The 24785-nt window shown below is 35.9% G+C and overlaps 1 protein-coding gene across 2 annotated transcripts in view; it reads right to left on the bottom strand.

The window, feature by feature from the left end:
- PPFIBP2 (PPFIB scaffold protein 2) overlaps positions 1–24480 on the bottom strand; it is an 84058-nt gene extending 59578 nt beyond the window's left edge. Inside the window, exons 1-2 of one of the 2 annotated variants that reach the window (XM_086471930.1) lie at positions 24414–24480; positions 9983–10197 (exon numbers count right to left, since the gene is read on the bottom strand). In XM_086471930.1, the coding sequence (XP_086328056.1) occupies positions 9983–10197; positions 24414–24480 (282 nt within the window). The remainder of the gene's footprint in view (positions 1–9982; positions 10198–24413) is intronic. The other variant, XM_086471929.1, reaches the window with a different exon arrangement.
- Between the last annotated feature and the right edge of the window lie 305 nt (positions 24481–24785).

Below are 24785 nucleotides of genomic sequence, written 5' to 3'. Positions count from 1 at the left end.
GTACACTGTCAGTGGCCCATTTTTTTAAAGAAAATTATAAAAATTAAGATACATTTAATACAGTACACTTCTCTATGCATGACAGCCTCTGTCATGGCCGACAAACTGAAGACTGAATAGGGGTTCTTTTGACATTAAACATGAACTCCCTAAAGCTTAAGGCATTTTTTTCCCCAGAAAACTAGTTATCTAATTATGGAGAACACCAAATACATCAAACTTTATCTCAAAGTACTGGGTATCCCCTACCACAACCACTAAAAAGCCTCAAGTTCCACATTTCATCCATTTCAAAACATAGGCTCCAAGACTCTCATTTCAGGCTTATTTAGGGAAGGGGGATACATATCTCTCTTAAAACATTCCACCACACATCATCTATTAATGATTTTGTTTTTAATTTACAAACACTACAGGAAAACTGTATTACTCCACTTATTAGTGCCTCATTGTAGCAACTGCAGCTAGGCAAGTATCCATTTCCCTTCTTAAAAGTATTTAAAATTACAAACGTACCTTATTTCTGCCTTGTCATTTGTCCTGGATTTCATGCAAAGGCCTCTTTATTCTGCTACAGTCATTCTTCCTGATTAAAATGTAAACGTGTCTGAATATTCTGCATCTTATCAGCCATGAATGTTGACAACATACATTCCAGACAGTCACATGTTCACTTTTAGCCTGTCACCTGCATGCTGAACTTTACGTCCTGCTTGAGCTTTGGCCTGAAAAAGTTTCAGACACCAGCTGAATGCCAATAAATTGCCCCAGATTTGTTTAGAATACTTTTCTGTTTCACTGGAAAAGCAGGTTAGCTTCTCTGGGCAGTGTGAAAATAAGGAAAATATGTTGCAATCTGAGGATTGCTTCATCAGGTTACCAGTGTAATTTTTTTCTTATTTTCAGGAAATCCATGTCTGTGAGTAGTTCCCTGAGCACTAACTTATAGTTCAATGGAGAATTAAAACCAAAGAAGTAAAAATTCCCCACTATCACTGCAGTACCACCACCCTCAAGTGTTACTCCATGGAGAGAGAATGATCTAGTTATTACTCCTTTCCCCCCACCAAATTGTTTATTTTCTCCAGTGTTGTCTCCAAAAATAAATGAAAACACATATTATGGCAATATAAATGCAATGTAGGGCCCTAAAATATTTAAAATTAACAAAGTTTATATACTCCACAAGCTGTATGAAAACCCAATAGGATTACTTTGCCAATTCTGTGCTTCCTTAGAGAACTGCTGACTACTGCCACTGTCAATAGAACTAAAAACTCCATTTGCAGAACACCAAAGGTGCTAGCCACGGGAACATCTGATACATAACCCATCAAAAACATCCAGCAAAGCAATCCATTACTTTATTAGTCAGAATGTCAAATATTTCAAACAAGATTTTAAATTTTTTCAAATAGTAAATAGACATGCTGTAACAGCTTTGAAACCGGAAGTAACAGAACGCTTTAAACAATCAGCTATACATCTCACGTCTCTCCATTCCAGACCTATGAAGAGGCAAGAAAACATCCACAAATCATCTCAGATCTGTGGAGGAAAGGGCAATCTGACTGTCTGGTCCTCTTCTCCTACCAACACTGGAGCTGAGGACACACAGAGTTGTTTGCTTTTCCACTACTGTCCTTTCTCCCACCCAGCTGAGGCCCTATGAACATTATAAAATTTTATTACTATTATTTTAGAAATTTTACTTTTTATGCAGTTACATTTGTGCTAAAACACAGGTTTTTATGATTCTTTCGGAGCAGCACAAATGCAAACTGTCAATAGTGTTCCTGCATTGGAACTGCATTGCCTGGGAGGTTAGAGGGCAAGGGAATAGGAAGCAGAGCAGAAGTTCTTCAGCCTCCATCTGGTCCAGGTCCTTGGAGCACACCACCTCTCTTCTTTTTCAGCAATAACTTTTAGATCATTTTGGTTTCAAAACCCATCAGCCTCTGAAAACACTAGAAGAACGGAAATGACCAACTACAGGCCAAGAACTGAAATGACCAACTACATGTCTTCCCAGCCTCATCAGGGGAGTCCAGCTGAGTATGGACATGCAACAAAAATTTACACATTCCCAAGAATTAGTAACAACTTCTCCTACATCCATTACTCTGTGCTCTTCCCAATGCTAGTGTTTGGGCTGCTTCAGAAATAAAGGGATTAGGACCAGATTTTAAAAGGGAAAAATTTCCTCAGCATGCCAATTCATGCACCTGGCATTCTTATGCTGCAGAAAAACACAACAGCTTCAGAGTGAAGAAAGAGAGACAGAATATGAGAATAGACCTGCACAGGAATACTTGTGTAAAAAGAAATTCAGGTCATTCGTGCAAAAGAAGAGGCATGGAGGAAGAAATCCATTTTACATGGTAAGGAATGGCTTCAGAAATCCAGATGAAGCATTTCCAGCCAGATAATTTGTGTTGTGAGTCTTAATCATGACTAACTGATAATGCCTATGTGACAGAGGAAGATGAAATTCATGGAACAAAGGAAAAAAACCTGCATTCTGCATATGAGAACATTTGCTTTACTTTTGATAATTAAAAAAAAAAAAAAAGAAGTATACTGGGAAACAGACTAGAAATAATGTTATGTAGATACACGAACAAATAATCCTTTCCCAGCATAAAATGCATTCAATCCTAATGGCTTCTTTGATTAAAATCTGTATTTCAGAAATAATCAGACTTCGATGGCCATTAGTTTCAAGCCAGAATGGTTAACCCTCACACTTATTGCATATTTGGGGCCAGGGGGAGGTAATACTTCAAACAGGTGCGGACATCTTTGGAGTCATTCCCATCTGCAGGCTGTATGATATCACATATCTCTGTGACCAATATGTCCTTACTGGTTATTGCTCAAGTAACAACTAGCTGTCTTCCCTTGGCTTGCATAAAGAATGTAGTATCAATACTTAGATGAAGTTACTGTTTATTAATTCATCCACAGACATTTGCACATTCTTGGCAGTTTCAAACATTCCTTGCCATATGCCGAAATACTTTTTCCAGCCCAAGTTCTATAAAAGCTATAACTTTTTGCATGAAACTTATTTAGAAGAAAATGTAGATTGTAAGAAACTCGAGTACTATGTTTTTGCATGAAAACTAAAAAATGTTTTCTACTAATAGAACAAAATCACTGTGAACACTCCTCCCAGTTGCTATGGACCAGAAAAGAGTACACTGATATGTAAAGAAAATATTTAAAGAAATATACTTACATTCTACCACACAACATATTACAGTAATTCAGGTTTAGCTTTCAGTCTGAAAGGTTTCAAAGCACTACTGAAATTACTAAATATGTAGTAAAACAGTATATGAAACATTTGAAACAGGCTATTTACCAAATATTTGCACATATATTGATATTACCAGGTAACATTTTGCCTCTCCTCAGTATGACACAGACCAGTGTCTCTTTTAAATTTCAGAAGTGAAAAAATCGTAAAAAAAACCCAAACCAGAATAAATTGCAGATAAACCTTTCTAAGTCCTTATTTCTGATAATGAATATACAAATATTCATTATTTTCTTCTTAAGCATTTCATTATTTCAGGAACATAAAGCAGGTTTATCTGCTTATGAAGAAGAGTAGAACGCAAACATGTTGTGTCTAATAAGTATAATTTGTGTCCATTTTTGAAAGACTGCAAACCCTGAAAATATTTTAAATTGTATTTTAACTAAATACAGGTCTGTTTACCACAATTATTAGCATACTACTCCAAAAGAGAATTACATAATTTTGTTCTGAATTATATTATTGCTATGTTTGTCATAACCGATAACATTTAGCAAATGAGATAGGTCAACCTACCCAAATTCTGTGAAATCTGAATAAAGGTTGTATACAGAAATGCTTCAAACTTATGCTCTTCCTCTAACATTCAAGTAATACCTCCAAATCAATACGAGACCCTTAAAAAGAAAATTTTGCCCCCAGCTTCTTTACATGACCATTACATTTGTACCTTATCTGTTAGCACCACCGTTTAATGAAATAATTATCTCCTACCAATCTCTCTGTTAATTACTTTATGGCAAACATTATCCAGTGTTTCTCTAGCTACACTTAAAAAAGCAGATACTTCATAGCACTTACATTTATACATCAATGTTTGTTAAATTAATACTGAGTATCATATTTTAATCAGTGAAAAGCAATGCAGCTGGAAATTCTAGTGACAGGTCATAATGTGAAATGAAAAAGGGACACCATACAGCACACTAGGCACAAAAGGAAAGATGAACCAATGTGATACTCAGCCAGTTAGTGCAAAGGAAGGCACTGAAGCCAACAGCTGAGAGAGTCTTAGACAAACGGAACTGAATAGATCGCAGTCATGCTTTTGAAGGCCAACGTGCCATTTCTGTATACAAGCATGGCTTCCTATAGAGTAGTCCTCTTATTTCCTCTGACAGTATCAAGGTGTGGATAGCCCACATAGGTGAGGATTGCCCCCAAGGGCTAAACCTCACAGTATGTCAGTAGACTATCTTGAAATCTTGGAAAACTTAACATATAAAAATACGGGCCCTGCTAGTGTAACAGGAATACCACCTTTCTTCCATGACTACTCTAAACCTGAGGCCATAACACAATTCTGTTTAATCACTTCTGGTCATTGCAGTTTAAAGGTGGCTCCGTTAAGCATTACTGACCATCACAAGGGTGAAAGAAAATGCCAAAAACTCATCTCACCATGTCATTTTAAGAAACAAATCTAAATCAGCCCTACTCGCTGCAAAGCTATTTTAAGCTTCTATTAGTTCTTTGTGCAGAGAAGACTTTCCTGCCTCTGCTGACAGCTGCTGCAGTGAGGAGTCACAGTCAGAGATGACAGGGCTGACTCCCAGACAAAGCAATCACAGAACATTAAAAAAATTAGGCCTGGTTTAGAAAAATTCCATGCAAGCTGTGTACACCCCTTTTCCACTAGCTCCAAGGCGCACTCTAGTATTCATAAATAGTTGCACATATGATGGACACTTATCTGCTGTTTCTTGTGCGCTGTGAATTGCTCTAACATGCTTAGGGAACTCTGAGAGGACCAGATATTCCAGTTCAGAGCTTCCTTGCATCAACTCATTGAAAAGGAGCTGCAGCACAGCGGAGGACTGGGTCATACAACTTTCGACTCTTGACTATTGCTCAGAAAACGTATCAATCTGATGATTCAAGTTGGCAAAAATAAACATGAATGCTTACAGAATGACGGCTTTTCTACACTGTCCCAAGCAGGCTCTACTGGTCCATTTTCAACCGTTAGGTTAAATGTGTTAATACCACTTGGCAATGAGAAGGTTCAGCTATATATAGCTCCACTGTGACTCTCAACAGTTGGGTCCCACAGTCAAACCTACCAGCAGATAAATACACCGGCTTTAACTGGTATTGCTCAAAAGATATTCTTCCCACTCAGCTGTTTCTGAAAAATGCTATTGGTATTTTTAAAAAAGCATGTTTCCAAGTACATTGAAGTGTCCAGTATTGCAGTCATTTTCTGCATTTGTTCTGGACAGCTAACTCTGTAAAATGAATCTTAGACAAAAGTGAAATAAAAAGACCAGCGATTATGTTTCAGCAGAGCACTTTAACATATGCTTAAAATAAAACTTTGAAGTAATTTCAAAACTTCACAAACTCCACCAAGTCAGAATTCTAAACTGGGGTTTACTGTTTTAATCAAAGTCCCTGTGAAGACTGGAGAAAAAAAAATTCCTTGATTTTAACAGTGGAAACAATCTCTTCTGAACATTAATAATGACCTAATGGCAATCAAGACTCTAAGAAATTTATCCTGTTTCTGCTAAAAAGTGTGGTTTTACCACTACAAAAACATAGAGCATGAATGAGACAAAGCACAGCATCTATCATAAGGCAAATCACATAATTTTAGCAAATTGCCTCTACCACACATTCCTGTACTACTTCTGCTCTTCTCCCCTTCCTGTTTCCTCAAGTTTAGAACATTTAGAAAGATTTTTAGAATTAGGCTTCCAAGAAAAAAGTAATCAGGAAAATACTAATGAATTTTCAAGAATCAGCATTTTAAGGGTCAGTATATAAAGCTACTTTGTGAAGTGGCTTGCTTTAAACGTAAATGTTCCACTGGAAGGAAGATCATGTTTTGCGATCCTGGAAATGAGGCTTTCACTCATGCTTGAAATCGTTCCGTTATCAAACCCCATTAAAAGGGTTCCATAAATGTGTATAGAATAAAAAAAACCCAAAACAATTAACAGTATAGAAGTTCATTTAGAGTTACAAAAAGCAACTGTAACTAAATACATTCTCTCACAGCTCACCGAGTGACGAAGTCAGTTGTCACTGCAGCAATTAATTTTTAATGGTGAAATTACAACCTGCTTTGTGATACGTCATGTGGTCACTAGCAATACTAAAACATTTAAGAAGAAGCATTGAAACTACACAAGCTCTCCATGATAATCCTCAGGTCTTTTTGTTCTGTTTTTAAGGCCAAAGAATTTGCAATCATACAGCACATAAAACACTCCAGACATTGACTTTGAGAGAAAAATTTTTAACACAGTTCTTCAGTAGTTACTACAGTTCTTGAGTAGTTAGAAGTCTATCATTAATGATGCTTTATTCCATTTTAGCTTTATCAAAAGATCTGTGCAGTTACAGCAATTATTAAATCCTCGTTCTGTGACACATAGTAATAATCTTTCTAAATTCAGTACTGACTGACTCCCCTTTCTGTGGTTTCCCATAAAAGCCAATACAGGGCAGTAGCAAAACACAAATTCAAATTATTTCCATAAGGCACCTTGTATTCTTGATTAAGGATGGCAGCTGCAATGATTTTAATACAATTTTCAAGCACATATGTAAGTGAAGAAGAATCATAAAATAACACCATTTTCTTGAAAAGGGCATGTTTATCTGCCTTTAAAATAAATGTCAGATTGCTTTTTGTATCTTTAGTTTCTAAGGTATTCCTAGTCAGGATAAGCCGGGAATATTTTTGACCTCACCTATTCATGTATAATGTTAGAAACAAAGCAGTTGCTGTATTCTCTAAAACCAGTGGCTTATTCAGTACATGCTAGAGCAGCCCTCCAGCTTCAAAGGAAGGTGCATGAACCCCAAAAATAAACAGATGTGGAATTAATCATTCACAAAAGAAAATCCCCCTCCAATCCGACCTGTAATAGCTCTGAAAAAAAAAAAAAGCTCGAAGTCATCAGTTCACCATCCGCTCCAAGGTTTTTATAATTCAACTATTGCTACTGATACCAAACACTGTTTTATGTAACACTCAGTTGAATACAGCAATTGAAATATATTTCAAATCTCTGTACTGAATTATTAGCCTACACTTTAAAGAGAATGCTTAGAAGAGACACTGTAGCAAAGCCCACTAGAGAGCGTCTGGCATTTTCTGTGTAATGATGTTTTACCTGATCATTACCAGCTGAAGCGGAGAGCCACACCTCAGGGTGCCTGTGTGAACTCACGGGGTGCCTGCTCACCAGCACATGGGTTTGCAGACTGTAGGGAGCTCCATGGGTACACACCAAAGCTAAAGCTTTGTCCATTAGAGATGTGTGTAAATAGGGGAACCCACATCCACAGAAGAGGCTGTTCACGCTTGTAACCAACACCAGCTGTGAGAGAGGAAATGTGTGCCTGGACTTGTGAATCCGTATATGTGCATGTCTGTGTGATTTTAATGGTTTGAATTATAGAACTGCATTTAGAAATTTGTAGGTGTTCCTTAACATTTAAGCATCTACTATTCTAGTTTATCTGTTGTATTGCTGATGTTGATCCTAAATATATAGTTCACTGATTTCTCATTAATTATGTCTTTAATAAATCAGCAAACCACTTCAATCTTGATGTGGTTCCATAGGAAGCGAGCAGAGGTTTTTTTATGACACTCCCAACATTTCATAGCATAATGATTAAAAAACTTTGTTTGAGGTTTCCAATATGAATGGATACATTGAGCTACAGAATTCTCATTTTCTATAGCTTAATACTGTGACTATTCTTTTTCACATATCAAGCATCACATTTCACAGCTCTGGGCTGGAATTAAGGAATTTTCAGTATGGGACATAACTATGAAAAATTCATATTCAATTTCACTGAACTGAGCTAAGTATTATCAGTTTTCTTCTCAATTTCCAAGTGAAACTTCTGCTTGTTACTAGAGAAAGCTCTTCCAAATTTGAAGGCCGTGGAAAGTGTGTGCATGTTTACAAAGTATTTGAATTTTTTAAAAAAATATAAAAAAAGTCTACAAATATACAGATTACTACCCATTTTCAAGTAACAGTCACGGCTACTATGCACTAACCTCCCTGTGCACGTCTTCAAAACAGGAGAAGAACTTGTCAATATAGAACAGTGCAAAATACTTTCAAAGCAGTGATCTCAACATACTGCACTAGAGATACGCTACACCACCAACTTCCCTGTTCTGCTGGTTCTGAATCCCGACTCTCCAATTGCTTTATCAAACAAATACTGCTCTTGATGCACTAGACAAGGCTTTTAGGATATCAGTAAACTGCAACTCTAAGAGGCAGCTGTGGCTTCTGTTTCGGCTGGTTTCCCATGGAAAGTAAGAGATGCACACATATAGATTAATATGAGGAGTAAAAATGTTACCTACCTTGCAGAGCTGAAAGGCTAGCTTAATTACTGTTTCTGCAACAGAGGGGCCAAAAGCCAGACCATCAGATTCAAACTCTTCAACTTGGTGGTTCAGGGACAACTTTACTTTGAACAACTCTGAAAATTTATGTCTCTTATGCATTAAAAATATCTTTTAGCTATTGCAGAGCTTTGAAAAAGCATTAAAGTTTTTGCTAAAGCAGAAATTCAGTAAGAGCTGGCCTGAGGATATGGACTCAAAATCTAGTACCGTAAATCCAAATCAAACATTGCCTCCACATTTTGCTTTCAAAACAGGTACCAAATTCTCATTCCTTTCTTGCAAACAGTCCCAAACAGGGCTTTCCAGCCATAGACCTGTGCTCTGTGGAGAATGCCAACAAACCAGCAGTTGACAAGTTCAAACAAAAGCAGCTACATTTCCAACGTTAGGTTACAATAGGCACAAGGCAGCTATAGCAGATGATAAACACCGAACCAGAAGCTACAGACACAATTCCATAACATGCACTGACAAAGCCAGAAGAAAATCCATTCATCTAGAAAACTTTTCTTAAGTTGAGAAAGTGATAGGTAGCTTTTAATCATTAGGAAATTATCATTCACTTGCAGTGACAGACTTGGTGAAGAGGAGTGTTCTGACAGGACCTGCTGTTTCTCTTCTTTTACATCCAATGGGTCTCCTTTTTTAAGGTCTGTCTGAAGATGCGCTTCTCACCTGGTAAGCCCCAATCTTTTCCAATATAGTCAAATGCTCATTCCCCACCTGTCCCAATATGAATGTGTCTCGTTCAGAAGCTAGAGCTTTCCTGAGTTTACCACCACTGGCTGCTGTACAAGATACTTGAGAGATTCACAATACCAATAGTCAAGATAAAGGAAATGTAGCAAGGAAAAGGGTTGGAGAATCATCCAATTTGAATTTGTCCCTTCAACAGACAATGTCACCATATTCCAAATTGGTGGTTTAAAAATGAAAAGTTTCATAACTAGTTATAAACTTGTTATTGCCAGTAAAGGACCAACCAAACCAAACCCACAGAAAAGGTAACTTTTTTGGTAGTTCATTTTTACTATCTTTTCTCTCACCAAGAACAAAACAAGGTTTTTTACCAACTTCTTATATTCTGTATCTGCATTTCCTTTAGTAATCAGCACATAAAGTAGCAATATACTCAGCCTTCTATGACTGCTTACCATCCTTTGCAGTTCTCCAAGTATGCAGATTTCAGTTACTATAAAAATAACTGAAGTATCAAAACACTGTTTGCAAACAAAATGGAAAAGCTATAACGAACTACTCACCAGATTCTCTTCAAACCATTCCCGTATACACACTGCTGTGGCCCCTGGAATTTGATTTCGCAGTGCTTCCTTCTCTTGAGGATCCTCTAGCATTTCCAATGCCATCTTTAGATCTTCCAGGAGATGCAAGATTTGAAATGTGCCCAAGTATACTGATGGAGCAGGTGACACAATATCATAACCACCATTAGCATACTCTGTAGCTGACTTTGTACCTAAAACAAGTAAAACCAGGAAAGACAATAATGTTCTATAATTGTTTTGTAAGTGACAAATATGTAGGTACCACACACTACAACATTTGGACTTCAGATGCTAACTGACAAGTATCAGTATTTCAGGCTTAGAAATACTTGAGTTAGTCCCTAGATAAGTAACAAACACTGGAAAATTAAATGTGAGGTATGTACATGCATATTAAAAAAGAATTTTGACATACAAAACATCTGCAATGTTGGTTAAATTTCGAATGCCAAAACCTTATCACAAATCACCTGTAATTCTCCATGGTTACCATGAGATGTCACTAACTTCTCAGCTACATAGAAGTCACCACACGGAGCAGTGTTAAGCAACATAAGAAAGATTGATGCAGTCTTTGACAAGAAACTTAGATGAAAATAGATCATGTTACTAGAAGCAGAAAAATATGTGACCTTGATCAGCTTTAAAACCCTCCCACAGGGAACAAACCCCAACAAGTTAGCAATAAAAATGACCAATGAAACTTTGCTAGCTCTCTACATTACAAAAAGCTCTCTAAATTAAATCTCCCTCCTGCCAGCCCTCCAGCACCAGTATTATTTTCCTCAAGAACAATAAGCACAGCAACAAACATATCTCACTTGATGGAAGAATTATAAATAATACAAATTCCAACATCTCTGTATCTTTTTGTCTTAATACCCTGTGTTTCAATGAGATGCACACTAAAATAAGCGATCTTTCTCAGTCCTGATTTTCAGACCTTGATTTCATGTAATATCCCTTTGTTTCTTTAAGAACTAGTCAGATGGAAAACTTCTATTTGCTTTACTTTTTACAGTTCTTATTTGCAATTCATTGCCTCTTGTACACGACAGATTGTATTCATGTTATGTCTTCATTCCTGTCTCTCTGGCATAAGCTACGACATTTTCCCCCTTTATTTGACTTCATGGGAGATGATTTTTTAGGCTTTTGATCATTTGTATTGTACTCCTCTCAGTTCTTCCATTTTGTAACATACTTTACACGTGTATGTTGGATCCACATAGCACATAATATTCCTTAGAAGACCGTATCATTGATCTGCACAAGCGGATTATAACAATCTCCTATACTACTCTTCATTTTACTCCTGTGCTTAACATCATTTACATCTTAGTTACAAAAGGAATAGAAATCTTCACTGGGCCTTTGAAAATTATTTTCTAAAGTTTTTTTTTTCCAAAGCAGATGTATCTAATTTGAAATCCAGATGTATAATCAATTTAAATTTTCTTCTTGAATGCGCACTACTTTGCGCATTGATCAATGAAGTTTGCCTGCTATAGTTATTTGTCTACCATGATTTGGACATTACAAACAATGTTTGAACCGAATGTTTCATTTTACATATAGCCTGATATACAACTAATACCTAAATACAACTCATGAATACACTGACACTCTAGGTCCTAGTACACTGAAGTGCCTTCTGCACCTAGATTAGCTTTTAACCAAAATGCTAACTATCATTTAATCCCAACATTGTTTCCCAACTCAATCAGTTTTTGATCTAAGACAATATTTTGTCTCTCATTTTGTGAATGCTTAACTTTACTCAAAGCTTTCGGTAAAATTCTAAATAATATTAACAAGGTTTTCTTCAATCACTGCTTTAATGACACAAAGAACTCTACCAGATCAATTATCTTTGCAAAACATTGTGTGGTTTGAATTCTACTGTATGAGGTACACATTTTTTTGTTTGACCATTTTAAACAATGCAAACCATCCCTAGAAATTTCTGAAGTTTTTCAAGGCTCAGTAGTAGGGATTTTTTTTTTTTTTTTTTTTAAAGCAACACTCTTATTTTCACTACTGGAATATTTCATATAGTCTTAACCTCTTTTCAAACTCAGAATATTCCCTGTTTGGTCCTGTTGACTTCCACTGTTTATGAGTTTATTTTTATACCTCAAGTGTGAGATCTCATCTTAATTTCTGGCTAAGACCATGCCCAAGATAAAGTTTCTTCAATATCCGGTGCTACAAAGACTGCTACACAAGACAACTTCACCTCATAAATCAACCCTGTCTTCCTGAATTATTTCCTTTTGAGGAGAGGATCAACTAACTGTTTTGCTGGATTTGAGTGTTCTAACCACTGAAAGATATTTTCTTGTGTATTTCTATACACTTAGCTACTTACGCCAGCTTAGTTGTTTCTGTTTATTTGCTTCCTAATGCAGATTAATATTAAACGGCAGCAACTAAAAATAGCAAATTCCAAATTGTGTAAGAGCCATTTGGATCACATAGCCTCTTAAATCTCTTCATTCAGCCAAAGCGGCTCACTACTTACTTTCTAAAAGAGATATACACACAAACTGAAATCTGGCACTGTCGTCTTAAGCAGCATTGATGACACTTTTAAAGATGTGGCTTCCTTGATTATTGCGATATTAGGACTTTTAAACTAGTTTTCTCACTCTTTCTTTTGGAAAACTCCATGCTAAATTTTTCTGTATTTTTGCTTAGCAAGTACTTTTCACACCACAAAAGCAGAGCGGATACAAAGTTATTTCATAACCAGCTTTGGTATCTACCCCTTCAATGAACTGACAATTTAAATAGATATGGAACGGGAAAAACATAATGGAGCATTCTGCTACAGCATTCTTCATGTTATTTGTATGAATATTTTTATATACAGACAAGAGAGAAACAAACAAAAATCCACACAATCCAAAACAAAACCACACAGACTTTCACGCCCACAACCACATACTTCACATGTGAAATAAAAGCCATAATCCTTAAGCTAAATCAAGATTTAAAACCACCATTCAGAAGTTCACTTAATTATACTAGGTAGTTAGTTTATACAGCCAAATATACAGCCATACCATACATACCACTGTAACTTTAAGACAGTATTGGTGACTTCTTCCCTCACCAGTCTAAATGCCTCACTCTGTATCACATCTTGCCTTGATCCTTAGATTATCGGGGCTACAACATTACTGGTAACATCTGCCTTCTATAGAAAATAATTTTAAACTCTGTAGGAAAATTCAGTGACAGTGAAATTCACACATTTTGGCATGCCTTTATTTGATTTGCCTCTATCAAAACACTAGGAAAAAAACATATACACACGCTCTCTTATCGTGGCAAGTGAAAGAACTGTCACCCTGAAGAAACTCAGTTCTATAAAGGTAAAAATTCTCACATGCTGGAGCACAGGCAAGGCCAGCCAAGAATTCTAGGTTATGTGATTTCCTGAGACTGGGCACACTCCATATGCATGCTGCAGTTATCCCAAGCTCTTCAACTGACTGTTCACTGAGCATCCTCAAAGTCTCACATTTTACACAGCAGAAGGTCATAATTTCTCAGAACTCTCAAGAACTGGGTCCATGCGTAAGGCACACATGCTGAGCTTCTATCGTTGTAATCTATCTAAGGTGGCTCTTGAGGACAGTCCTGTCCTGTGTAGGGAAATTTGGAAGGTGGTAATGCGTTTTTACTGGGAAAGAATAACAGCTTGACATCTACTGATTGAGACCAAGTCAATTTAAGAATTTGCAGGTTTTTTTCTTATCGTTCTCTTTCCTGCCTCCAGTTTTCCTCCATTTAAGTTTGCATGAAATAACAAATAAGGAAGAAGCCGGAAGGAAATATTTTTCTATTTATTGCTAATAAAAGAGATGCAACAAATGAAAATCATCAGAGACATCCTAATGGCGAACTCATGTTCCCTGAACTACGTAACAACACTCAAAAACTGGTGTTATGACTTACCGCATACTCATGACCAGGAATTCACTTTGAGCATAAATAGTACAGGATTTTAAACTGCAGAAGACAATAAAGATACTTCAAAGTTTTCTTAGCTAGTAAACAGACAGCACAGTATTGTTTGCTTTCATGAACAAAGATGTAATGATCTTACAAGTGAACTGTCTGTAAATTCTTATATGCAGTAGTTCCACTAAATCTTCAAAGGAAAAACATCTCTTTAATTAATACCAACTGAAGTTAAATGAAGGAAGTAGAGACTGAAAGGCTTGATTTCATTTATAATTTTAAATCTTTTGACTGAGATTATTATCCATGAAAGAAATGATTAACAAAAAAATAATTCAAGATTTGTATTTAGATTTCAAAAAGCAGGCACTAGCGAAAGAAGAATGTACCCGTATCTGATACCATCAGAAAGACAAACAAAACCCCAAACCATATCTGTACCCTTATCATGTCGAGAATACAGGACATAATTCTGATATTCTAAGATGTGCTGAAGATTCTAGCTTTCAGCAATCAAAATTCCACTAGTTTGAAGTCACTGGGATCACAAATATTAAGCAAGGACTCAAAAGTGTTTTACTTTGCTGGATAGGGGCCAGAGCACTTCACTAAAGTCACAAAGCCTTCCCATGAGTAAATCCCCTTGCCTGGAAAAGCAACTACCCACAGATCTCTGTGGGTCACTAAGAGAACATGACCCTTCACACCTCCCCATCAACTACACACAAACAGTCCTTCTTTGTGAAACTATTTTTAAACTGGTTTGCTATGAGTTGCTACTGCAGTACCTTTTATTCTCCTGGCTAAAATGGAAAATGAAGAATTCTGCTGAATGCAACAACTAATGCACTTTATACTTGGTAAAGAAATGCAGAAATGCAGAGTTCAACTCAGCATTTTAATTCAGAAAGCTTCCTGTTTTACTGCTTAAATTTGAATGAATCACAGGCTTGCTTCTCTTAATATGAAACTACATGGAAAGCAAATAAGAGGTTATATATTGTTCACCAGAAGGACAAGAACACACCCTGAAAAACAGAAGTAAAAGTGCATAGGAGTAAATAATTGTATTTCTCTGCATTAGTTTAAACCTTTACATCATTATGCTGCAAAGCACATTAATTTTTAGCACTAGACAGGAAGAATTTAGATCTCCTTGCGGATAAACGCAAAAAAGGAGATGTCACAGTGCAAACACAACTCTACATGTTACCACTATACGCTACCATTAACGGCAACTAATTTGTGTGTAGCTTTATTATAGATAGCTGAAGTGGGGAAGAATGTGGTTCAAGCATGAGAATTTTATAGATACTCAGGAAAAATGAGTGTAGTTTTGAACTCGCAAAACGACTCATTTTGTATAGCCTTGAGCAAGTCACAGCGTTCCTGTGCCTCATTTTTTCCAGGGGTAAACAGGACACAGGGGAATCTTTTGTCATAATGTTTGTATAATACTCAACACCATGGTTTCCTAGCATACTACTGGAACACAATTAATCATCATAAATGTCCACCTTAGAGGAGCAGGAAAGAAAGAAAGGGGGAAAAAAAATATTGGAACCAAGACATTCCAAGCAGCTCAATTCTGGCTTCTACATAGAGACAGTGGATGAAGCAGGTTAAATGTTGCTGCACACTACATGTATGGTAGAAAGAATCACAAAAGTAATAAAAGAGGAAAACAACTTAAGTTACACATTTCCTACACTCTGACCATGAAAGCACATTTTTAGTTCAAAGTTCCTTGCAATTAGTTGAATGGCTTTAAAGAAACGTACCTTTTGGGCAAATACATAACCTATTCAGAAAACAGCACTACTGGTGGCTTGCAAAAATAAGTTACTAAGCAGAAGTAAAGAAAAAAGCAGAAAGCCTTGCACTCTGAAAATCCACTCTCCTTAGCTTATATTGTATACATTCATCCATCACCCAACTTTTATCACTCTTAGCAGTAGAGACTGTTTCTGATCTCTCACTTTTCCTTGCATCTTAACTTCTGATCCCCTGCATTCATCCTCATTATCTCAGTCTTATAGCTCCAAAACTGGCTGAGTTTTAGAAGAAAATTCATGGTAATACACAACTCAACCATCAGTGGTTAAAAAGAGATTTTCCTAAAACTGCTGACTCCTTCAGTCCAGAAAACAGAAAAAAAAACAACAAAGACCCCACAAAAAAACCCAAAAGCTACTTCTACACTGGGGTAAGGATGACTTTCTACGAAACTGAAATACTCAAGGGCGACAGTTTTGCTATCTGACCAAGAGTGGTTAGAACAGAATTATAAACATACATTTCCTCTGGCCTTTCACTCAATCATTACACTGCTAGAGAACGTTTTTTTACCTGAGTTTTTACTCAATGAGCAAATAGGTCGTCCAAGTTCTTCCTCTCTCCTTCAAGACTACAAAGTGTAATTTTCTTTGATGCACAAGTCTCTTTTTCTTGTAGAAGACAGCCTTGAAAAATGTGAATTTACGTAAACTAGTAGTAGAGTCCGGATAGGACATAATTCAGCCTCCTCCTTCCTAAGCCTTCTGTCAAAGGAGTGAAGAGGTAACTCATACAATCCTTTTTTCTAACACTGTAATGCAAAATACATCACTAATGGTGTGTTTAAAATCATAGCTCATATTAGCATCTCCTCACATCTCTGGTTTTAGATATTTAACTACAGGGAACAGTAACTGTTAAGCTGGATTAGCAGGAAGCCCTAGGAAAAAAATGTCCAAGCCTAGAAACATTAACGACCACATTCAGATGCAAGTTTCATGCAGCTCAGATAATCTTCAACTGAGCTTTATTTACAGCCACATATGAAAACCTTGAGACAATTTTCAAGAACTGTCTATAATTTCTTATGCAAATTACCTATGCAATTACTCAATGTTTTTACTTTTACATGCTTATAGACTCTAAGCTGTGATGTGCAGCACATTAGGTACCATATACACAACTACAACAAAAAGATCTCTCCTATCCAGAAACACAAGCTAAGCAGCTTTACAGCTGGTGAATAAAAGAAGATGAATTATGCAGCTATGATGGAGATCTGAGGCCGAGTCTCCATCTCAGAGGAAAAACAGGATCAACACATTTTATTAAAGACAAAGAAGATCAAATACTTGCACCAATTTTATCTTTTTTAATTATTATTATTTACACAGAAAACAATGTATATTTAGGGCCATAGAAACAAGTAGTCTAATTAAAACAGAGTTGTGAGACAACAAATACATTTTTTTAGTAGAAAATCCGTAATTGTTTGTAGTAAGCAGTAGTAAGCTACTGGTAACATGAATACTGTTTCATGAAAAAAAATGAATCTCTGAAAGCATAGGGAAAATAAGAGCATTCAGTTTGTGAGGAAATAAAGGCACCTTGTTTTATAATAATTACACTATTTTGATTCTTAAAGATTCTTTCAGATCAATTTCATTGCCTTAAAGTAAGAACTTGAGAAGCTATGACTTTGAATTTAAAGAAATTCCATATTTGATAAAACTTGTTTAAATTTAAATCTTAGAAATCTGTTCACTAGCCTGTTAAACAACTGAATGACTCATGTACTGAAAAACAGATCACATCATATAAACCACAAAAGAACCTTTGTGTTGCAGATTTTCAATCCTTTGGGGTTATGGCCACCATGGTTTAACTGCCCTTCTTTGCTACATACTGCAGCTATTTACATTTCTGTTTGTTTTCCATCCTTTTTCAAAACTTAATACAAATACCTATGATGTATGGATTTTGTTTTGCATAAACATGACGCAGTACTGCATTTCTGCTAAGCTGATGTAGGTGTCTAGTTCATGACTGTATTTTTGTTCTTTTATACTGACAGAACTGTTTATCTACAGTCAGAGATAAAGAACTTAAAGTAGCGTATTTCAATTGCAAAGATTTCTCCATTTTGAATTAGTTTTAACTCTTATTTTCAAGAAAACTTCTCATTCTGTGTTTTGCTGGAAAGGCAGGAACACGTGCAAGGGAGGTCAAAGACCGACTTGATCTGTAAATCACTGTTTGACTTTGACCTTCAAGGGACAATTTTGTCTTATACAAAACAATTTTAAACATCTATTTTTGTAAAACATCATTTAGTGTTTACAGGAAACAAGTTCTCAGTGCTTTCAGCTCCGTAAGATTCTGTAGTACTGTTTTGTTTACAGAGGGAATCCATCAGTACTACAAACAAGATTCAGAGAGCCTTCACTCTATCTTGTGCTCAGACCCCCCCTATCTGTGAGAAAACATGCTTAGGATAGTAAGAGTATGGGAAGCATGTTTTGGGACAGTCGCCCAAATAGCTATAATGACCTCTTGCAGGGTTAAGCACTCAAAATTGAGGAAATTCCAAACTTCAGGTTGCTCTGGCAACCCTGGGTAAGGAATGAGTAAATGCTGCCCATGGACAATCAACATGCAAGTTGCCATGATTTTCACATGCTTTTAAAACAGAGATCAAAACCACCTGAACAGTTATGCAAGGTCTTAACTTGAAGGCTAGAGCATGTGTAAAGCTTCGACAAAATACAGTATCAAATGGCTGTAATGGTTATTCAAGTGTGTGCAGTTTCTGAGGCCATGCCTTAGCCGTTGCTAACAAACCTGAAAGACCACAGATAGCTGTCGTGAAAAAAACAAAACGATTAAATAAGTAGAAAGACAGTGAACTGCTGTATTTTTAAATATTTAAAAGATTTTAAATTGTTATAAATCAGTTATTATTGACAACGTCTAAGGAATTAACCAATTAGCTTTTCCGAAGTCAAGTATCTGCAGCTAAATGTCAGCACCTAACAAGCTATAAGTGTTATAAAATAAAGATAAATGCTGAATTACAAATTATAAACCCGAAATATTTGTGTTAAGTTTTTATATTTTCCCCTTTAATATCCAGGACAGTTAAAGCTCACCACTTTTAGCTTTTTATCGCTTACAATATTCTTGACACATAATTTTCTGGAACTGTTATGACAGGAAGTTATATATATGTATCAAAGACCTGATTTCAAGTAATTTATTATTTAATTTCCTTTTTCTTATCTCTATTGCTATAAGATCTATGCATAAATATGCTCTAGCTAGTGGTTTCAAAAAGCCACTATAGTATCTTGTATGTATATCTTCACAAATACTCACCTGAATTAATACGTAGCAGTAACAAGATAAACGAATGCTGTAGATAACATTATTTCTCTTTTTCAGAAAAAAGCCTAAATTATTCATTGAAAAAGAACAGAAAATAAAAAAGAAATACACTAATCATAACTGAAGCACAGCCTATTAACACAATTACAATTTATTTAGAAATACAAGTAAACCACTGCAGCTGTTCTTGTCCAATTACTCTGTTCTATAACAAAAGCAATTGCTCATTATTTAAATTATTCTGTTTCTCCCATCATTATTTCAACTACAGTCTGTGTCAGCACAGTGGTCTAAAATGAAACTCTATAAAGATCTCTGTATTAAAATTATAAAAACCTTTATGACAGAAACTAGGTTTTGAATTTGAAAATACTGTGAACCTTGAATAGGACATAAGTGATAAAAACATAAAGCTCTCTGGAAGTATACAAATTGAAATGAAAAGTAGAAGCTACTCTCTAGTCATTCTACACAATCACAAGAGGCTAACACTGCCCATCAGCTGCATGTCACTCAAATGTATCTCAAATAAGACCCACCCACCAGCCCCACCACACATCACAAAAAAACAGGATTAAGTGCTCTCTGTCTGGTCTGGACAATTTCAATCCCTTACGAAGCAGAACAGAGTTGTCTATCGTCTGCACTTAAAGTGCTGTGAGACTAGTTCTTACATTCTGAATGAATCCTGTGATGACATATATGACTATTCATGGGTAAAGGATAAGGTCACCAGGAAATACTTTCATTTCCTATTATTTACGTTGGAACTCAGTGAAAACCTTATTCCAGAAAATCTAAAATTCATCCAAAGGGGTTCAAATGACAGTGTTAGCATTTTTTGTCAATTCCTTAATTTTTAATCCAAGTTCTAATCAGTTAACTGGGGTGATGTAGTAATCTAACACATCCAGGAACATAGCATAGCTCTGGAACTTGAACTCCATTGTTTTTGTACTAAAATTATGATGGGGCAGAACAATAAAAGAAAAAAAAGAAGAAAAAACCTCACAAAAGCCCCTGCAAACAGGTCCTCCTTCAAATTCCGGCAGATAGATCTCATGAGGAAAACACATTAAACTGGAATTAAAATCTTGTTCAGCTCGTAAGTATTATTTCCTTTAAAGGTCCCTTTTTCATCAGGGGTGCGGGAAGTAGTCGGGTTTGTAGCCAAGGCAATGAACTGAGCACAAGCATTCTGCCACCTCAAGAGATGGAGATTTAAACATGCGTCCTTCTTGGACAACTTACTGAAAAACTTTTTAATTATTTATATTTTTTAATCTTTCAGTACTAATACTGACATATCAGTACGCACCCATGTGATAACACATTTAACTTTCTCATTATTTTTTCAGTAAGCAGTAATTGCAGGAGCTCTGGTTAATAGGAAAGTCAATGATTACACTGATTATTTGGTGATTTTGAAGAGACTTTGAAGCTGCAGCAGACTATAATGTTATGACAGGAGTTTTTAGATCTTACAACTATTGTCATTATTCACAAAAGGAAATAATGGATTTCCAGATTGTTGACAGAGAAGTAGTTTGATAGAAAATAATTAAGTAAAATAAAAATTATTTTAATTAATTAGGATATATTGCAAAGAAAAAATAATCAAAAACTCTAGTCCTGTAAAGAAACACATTTTAATAAATGGGTACAAGATGAATAAAAGGGAAAGTAATGACCTGGTCAAATCTCAGAGAGAAACACTGCCAAAGCCAAGCACCTCAAATAAAGAATGCATAGACAGATCTGACATACGGGTGCTTTCTTTAGAGAAAGCCTCTGTTTGGAGTGCAGGTCATTCTAGCTAATGGATAAGTCATGTTCATTGACAATCACATTAGCCCTTTTTGCTATTTTAGTCAAATAAGGCTAATCATTTAGCATGCCTAATTTATATAGCTATGAGGGTGGGTTATCAGTACAGATGTACTGAAGCATAAAAGACTTGGGGACCCTGACCTATCTGTCAAATTTGATCAAGCCCAATGAAATTCAATTTGTTAATCTTGCTTCACAATCCTACCATCATGCACTCTAAACACTAATACATTTTGTATTGCACCAAGATGCACAGTCTACAGTGAGACTTTTTAGTTAGATTAATCAGAATCATGTATGAGCTATATTAACATCTGGAGTAAGGGACACGACTTTCAAAGTTAGAAGCCTAAAAGTAGGACTGCAGATCTGTAAATATTTATAATATGTATTTGCATGCCCAGTTCTTACCTTAAAGGACAAGACCACAATCTAATGTTTTAGTAATAACTACAGCTAATAAAAGCAATCAGGACCGTTTTCTCATTAAACAGAGAGAATGATGGTTTTGCACATGTATATAAACACATCTACTCAAGCTTCAAAAATTAACCAATGCAAGTTATACCTCTCTGGATTTCTCACTTCTCTAAAATAGTGATTAATGCTATTTTGTGCCTAAAGCAAGTGTTTCTAAGGCCAAGAGAAAAGCGTAGCTCTCCTACTACCCACTCAGGCATCACTGTAAAAGAAATAGGTTTTTCATCAGCTACATAAGCTTCCAACAGTCATGAAGTTTAATCTTCATCTTTGAACCCAGCGCTGCCTAGAGATATCCACCGAATCTGGATACAGTGAACTGAAATAGCATATGCTCTGAACAGTCGATTTTTTGCTGCTTCCAGTCCACTCTAAGCTACATTTGCACAGATGATTTGTCCAATATTTGCATAATATGGTATATATAAATCTGCAGTTAGAAGACTCTCAGTCCTGGTTTGTTTCATGACAGTCCTTCAGTCTTCCTTCTGAAGGAGTTTCCTACCTTATTTGCTCTCTTGCCATACAGGACAAGTGAACATTCCTGTTTTCCAGTCCCTGCCCAAATTGCATACAGAAGCTTACTGGATTGAATTAGAGAGAACCAAGCTTGAATAATTACTGTGCTCCTCAATTTGAGGTTAATTGGGATAATAAGCATATCCAAGTATAGGCTCCAGCAGATATATTTGGTCCTTCAATCATACCAGAATATTTAAGAACATTAGCTGTAACACACAGAACATTAGCTAGAGGACAACCAGAACAGACTTAATCTGTCTTAAAATGTCTTACTATTTCCAGTAATGGAAAATAATAAATAAATAAGGTAAACAACCTTCCCAACCAATTGAACTTTTACTTTCTGTAACAACTAAAAATAAGTAAAAGAATAAAGCAATACGATTTTTTTATTGGTACAGGTAGATAAAATTCTGAAATCATATGGGAAACACTCAGTTAACATTGATGAGACTTGACAGATGCATCGTCTTGGAAATATCTTGCTTCTTTTCCCATTAGATATCTTTATAAAAGCCTGTTTTTCATATTATACTGAGTATCAGTGGACATTAGACTACAAATATAAGTAATGTGACGTCAAAAGTCAGTTCTCTTGAAGAGGTTGCCAATTTGCTCATGACCTATCCATGCACTGTGGAAAAAACCTCTACATAACAATAGCATGTCTGATTCTTTTTGGTTTAAAGCTTGGGCACCGACACCACTACAAAACAGATGTGAATGGGATATGCAATCTGCTGATTCATACAGAACATTACTTCCATCATTTGCTTTGCTTCTCTCTATCACTTTCTCCACCACCATGGCAACTAAGTGAGTGGGGGTGGGCGGTAAAAGCAATGTTGTTTGGAAGCCTGAAACAATTTAATTGTATTTGTTATTTATCAAGATTAAACCCTAAAACATTATGGGCACAAATAATCTGAAAAAGAAGTGGGGAAAAAGGAAAGGAATATTAAGGTTCCATAGCATAATTAAAGGAACATGGACTTCTGTGTTACTTTGGCTCTTTTATAGCACTAGCAAGGATCAAAACCCAAGGTTTGCAATGGCTAAGAAATTATTTCAGTTCCCTAGTCTATGAATTATGGTTTGGGACTTGCTTTTTATGTTCTCTCTTTAAATATCTGAGGGAAGTGCAATGCTTCCCTGACTATCTGTGTACACATTTTGTAAGATGTGAAAAAATAAAATGCCAATTAACTTCTGTTGGTTAAAATCTTGTTTGAATAAGGATTTGCATTCAGAAAAAAGAAGGGATGAGGAAATACATATCTAAATTTTCCTATTTGCCTGGAACTTGTTTCATTGGTGAGAAAAGTTATTTGTGGAGTCACGTCTATCACATATTCACATTTACACTTCTGTATATCTTATCAGTCTGTTAAAGCTTGCACATTTAAAGTGAAGACTCATATGTGGATGAGAAAATAAATATCTAGAGATTCTTTAAACTAAAAATCCTGGATAATGACTTCCTGCCTAATCATGGCTAGTCTGATAGTAATATTTGAAGCTCCATATTAGTGTCTGGATAGAAAGCTTTACTAGAAGAGCAGGAAGAAGCACAACTGCAGCAAGAGGCTGATGTAATCTTCTTCATCATTTCAGGGGGGGGGAAAAAAAAAAAAAAAAAAGGACGCACAGCATAGGTGTCACTATTTAAATTTATAAAGCTTTAGTGAATGTCTTCCCATTGTGCACAAGTGAGATCATGGCCCTACACAGATACTGCTTTTAAGAGCTCATACTGAATGGTGCATGAGCCCAAACCCCAAGGCTACCAGGTCCTAACCACAGAAATCAACTTCTCTTCTTGGATGCTGTAATGTTGAGGAAATCTTTTAAAGTGCCATACCATGAGAGCACCAAAAGACAGCAAATTCTGTCTTGCATCATATGCCTTTCCAGTGGACCAGCTGTGTAAAAAGAAACTCATAGCACTACTCCTGGATATAAATGTCAACAAAAAGATATGCATTCTAAGTCATTAGGCCGTGAAGGTAATTAATTGCTAAGCTATTTTAAATATATACATCATAAATACAGAAAATTCTGTGTATTTTTATACATAGTGTGTGTGTGTGTGTGTGAGAAACTTTTTTCAAAAACACACTGAAAGAAAAACCCAACACATACAATATGGAATGTTACCACATGAATTAGGATGTGTTCACGTTACCATATAGCATTAGAGCAAAGTAAATCTCTCTTCCTTCAATATTCACATGTCTGAGGTGGAATTGTGGGTTTTCTTCCTTTATTTTACTTTAAACTTTCTTCACATAACTGTTGAACCACAGGAATCTGTGTCACAGAGTACTTGACAAATTGAGAATCATTAAAAAGTAAAAAAACAAACAGGAAAATTTCAGAAGGGAAAGACACAAACATAGTTAAATCTCAAAATGGATTGGTGTAAAATAAAGCATTATTATACCTGCAATGATGTCATCCATCTGCTCCAAAGCTGCTTCCAGCATATGACTAGCGTCAGACGCCATCATCTGTGATTTCTTCAGACCTTTACTCTTTCTACTGAAAAGACAGACGAAACCATGTTTATTACACTAAACCAGACCTGACAGAAAAGTGTCACTCTTAGATTACAAATTACGCCACACAAGCAAAAGTCCACACTAGGAAAAATACAGCCTAGTAATATGAAAACTAACAAAATTGTTCCTATTCTTGATAGATGACTTGGGATTTCTAAGGTTTTCATTCACTGTTAATTAATCTTTTTCTTTTTAAGAAATTTTACTAGAACAAGGAAACGCAGATGGAAACAAACACAAACAATCTCAAATAC

This window comes from Leptosomus discolor, chromosome 12, assembly GCF_034619465.1.
Source record: "Leptosomus discolor isolate bLepDis1 chromosome 12, bLepDis1.hap2, whole genome shotgun sequence".
Classification (NCBI taxonomy): domain Eukaryota; kingdom Metazoa; phylum Chordata; class Aves; order Leptosomiformes; family Leptosomidae; genus Leptosomus; species Leptosomus discolor.
Note: the sequence above shows the minus strand (reverse complement) of the source record. Positions and strands in the feature narration are given on the sequence as shown.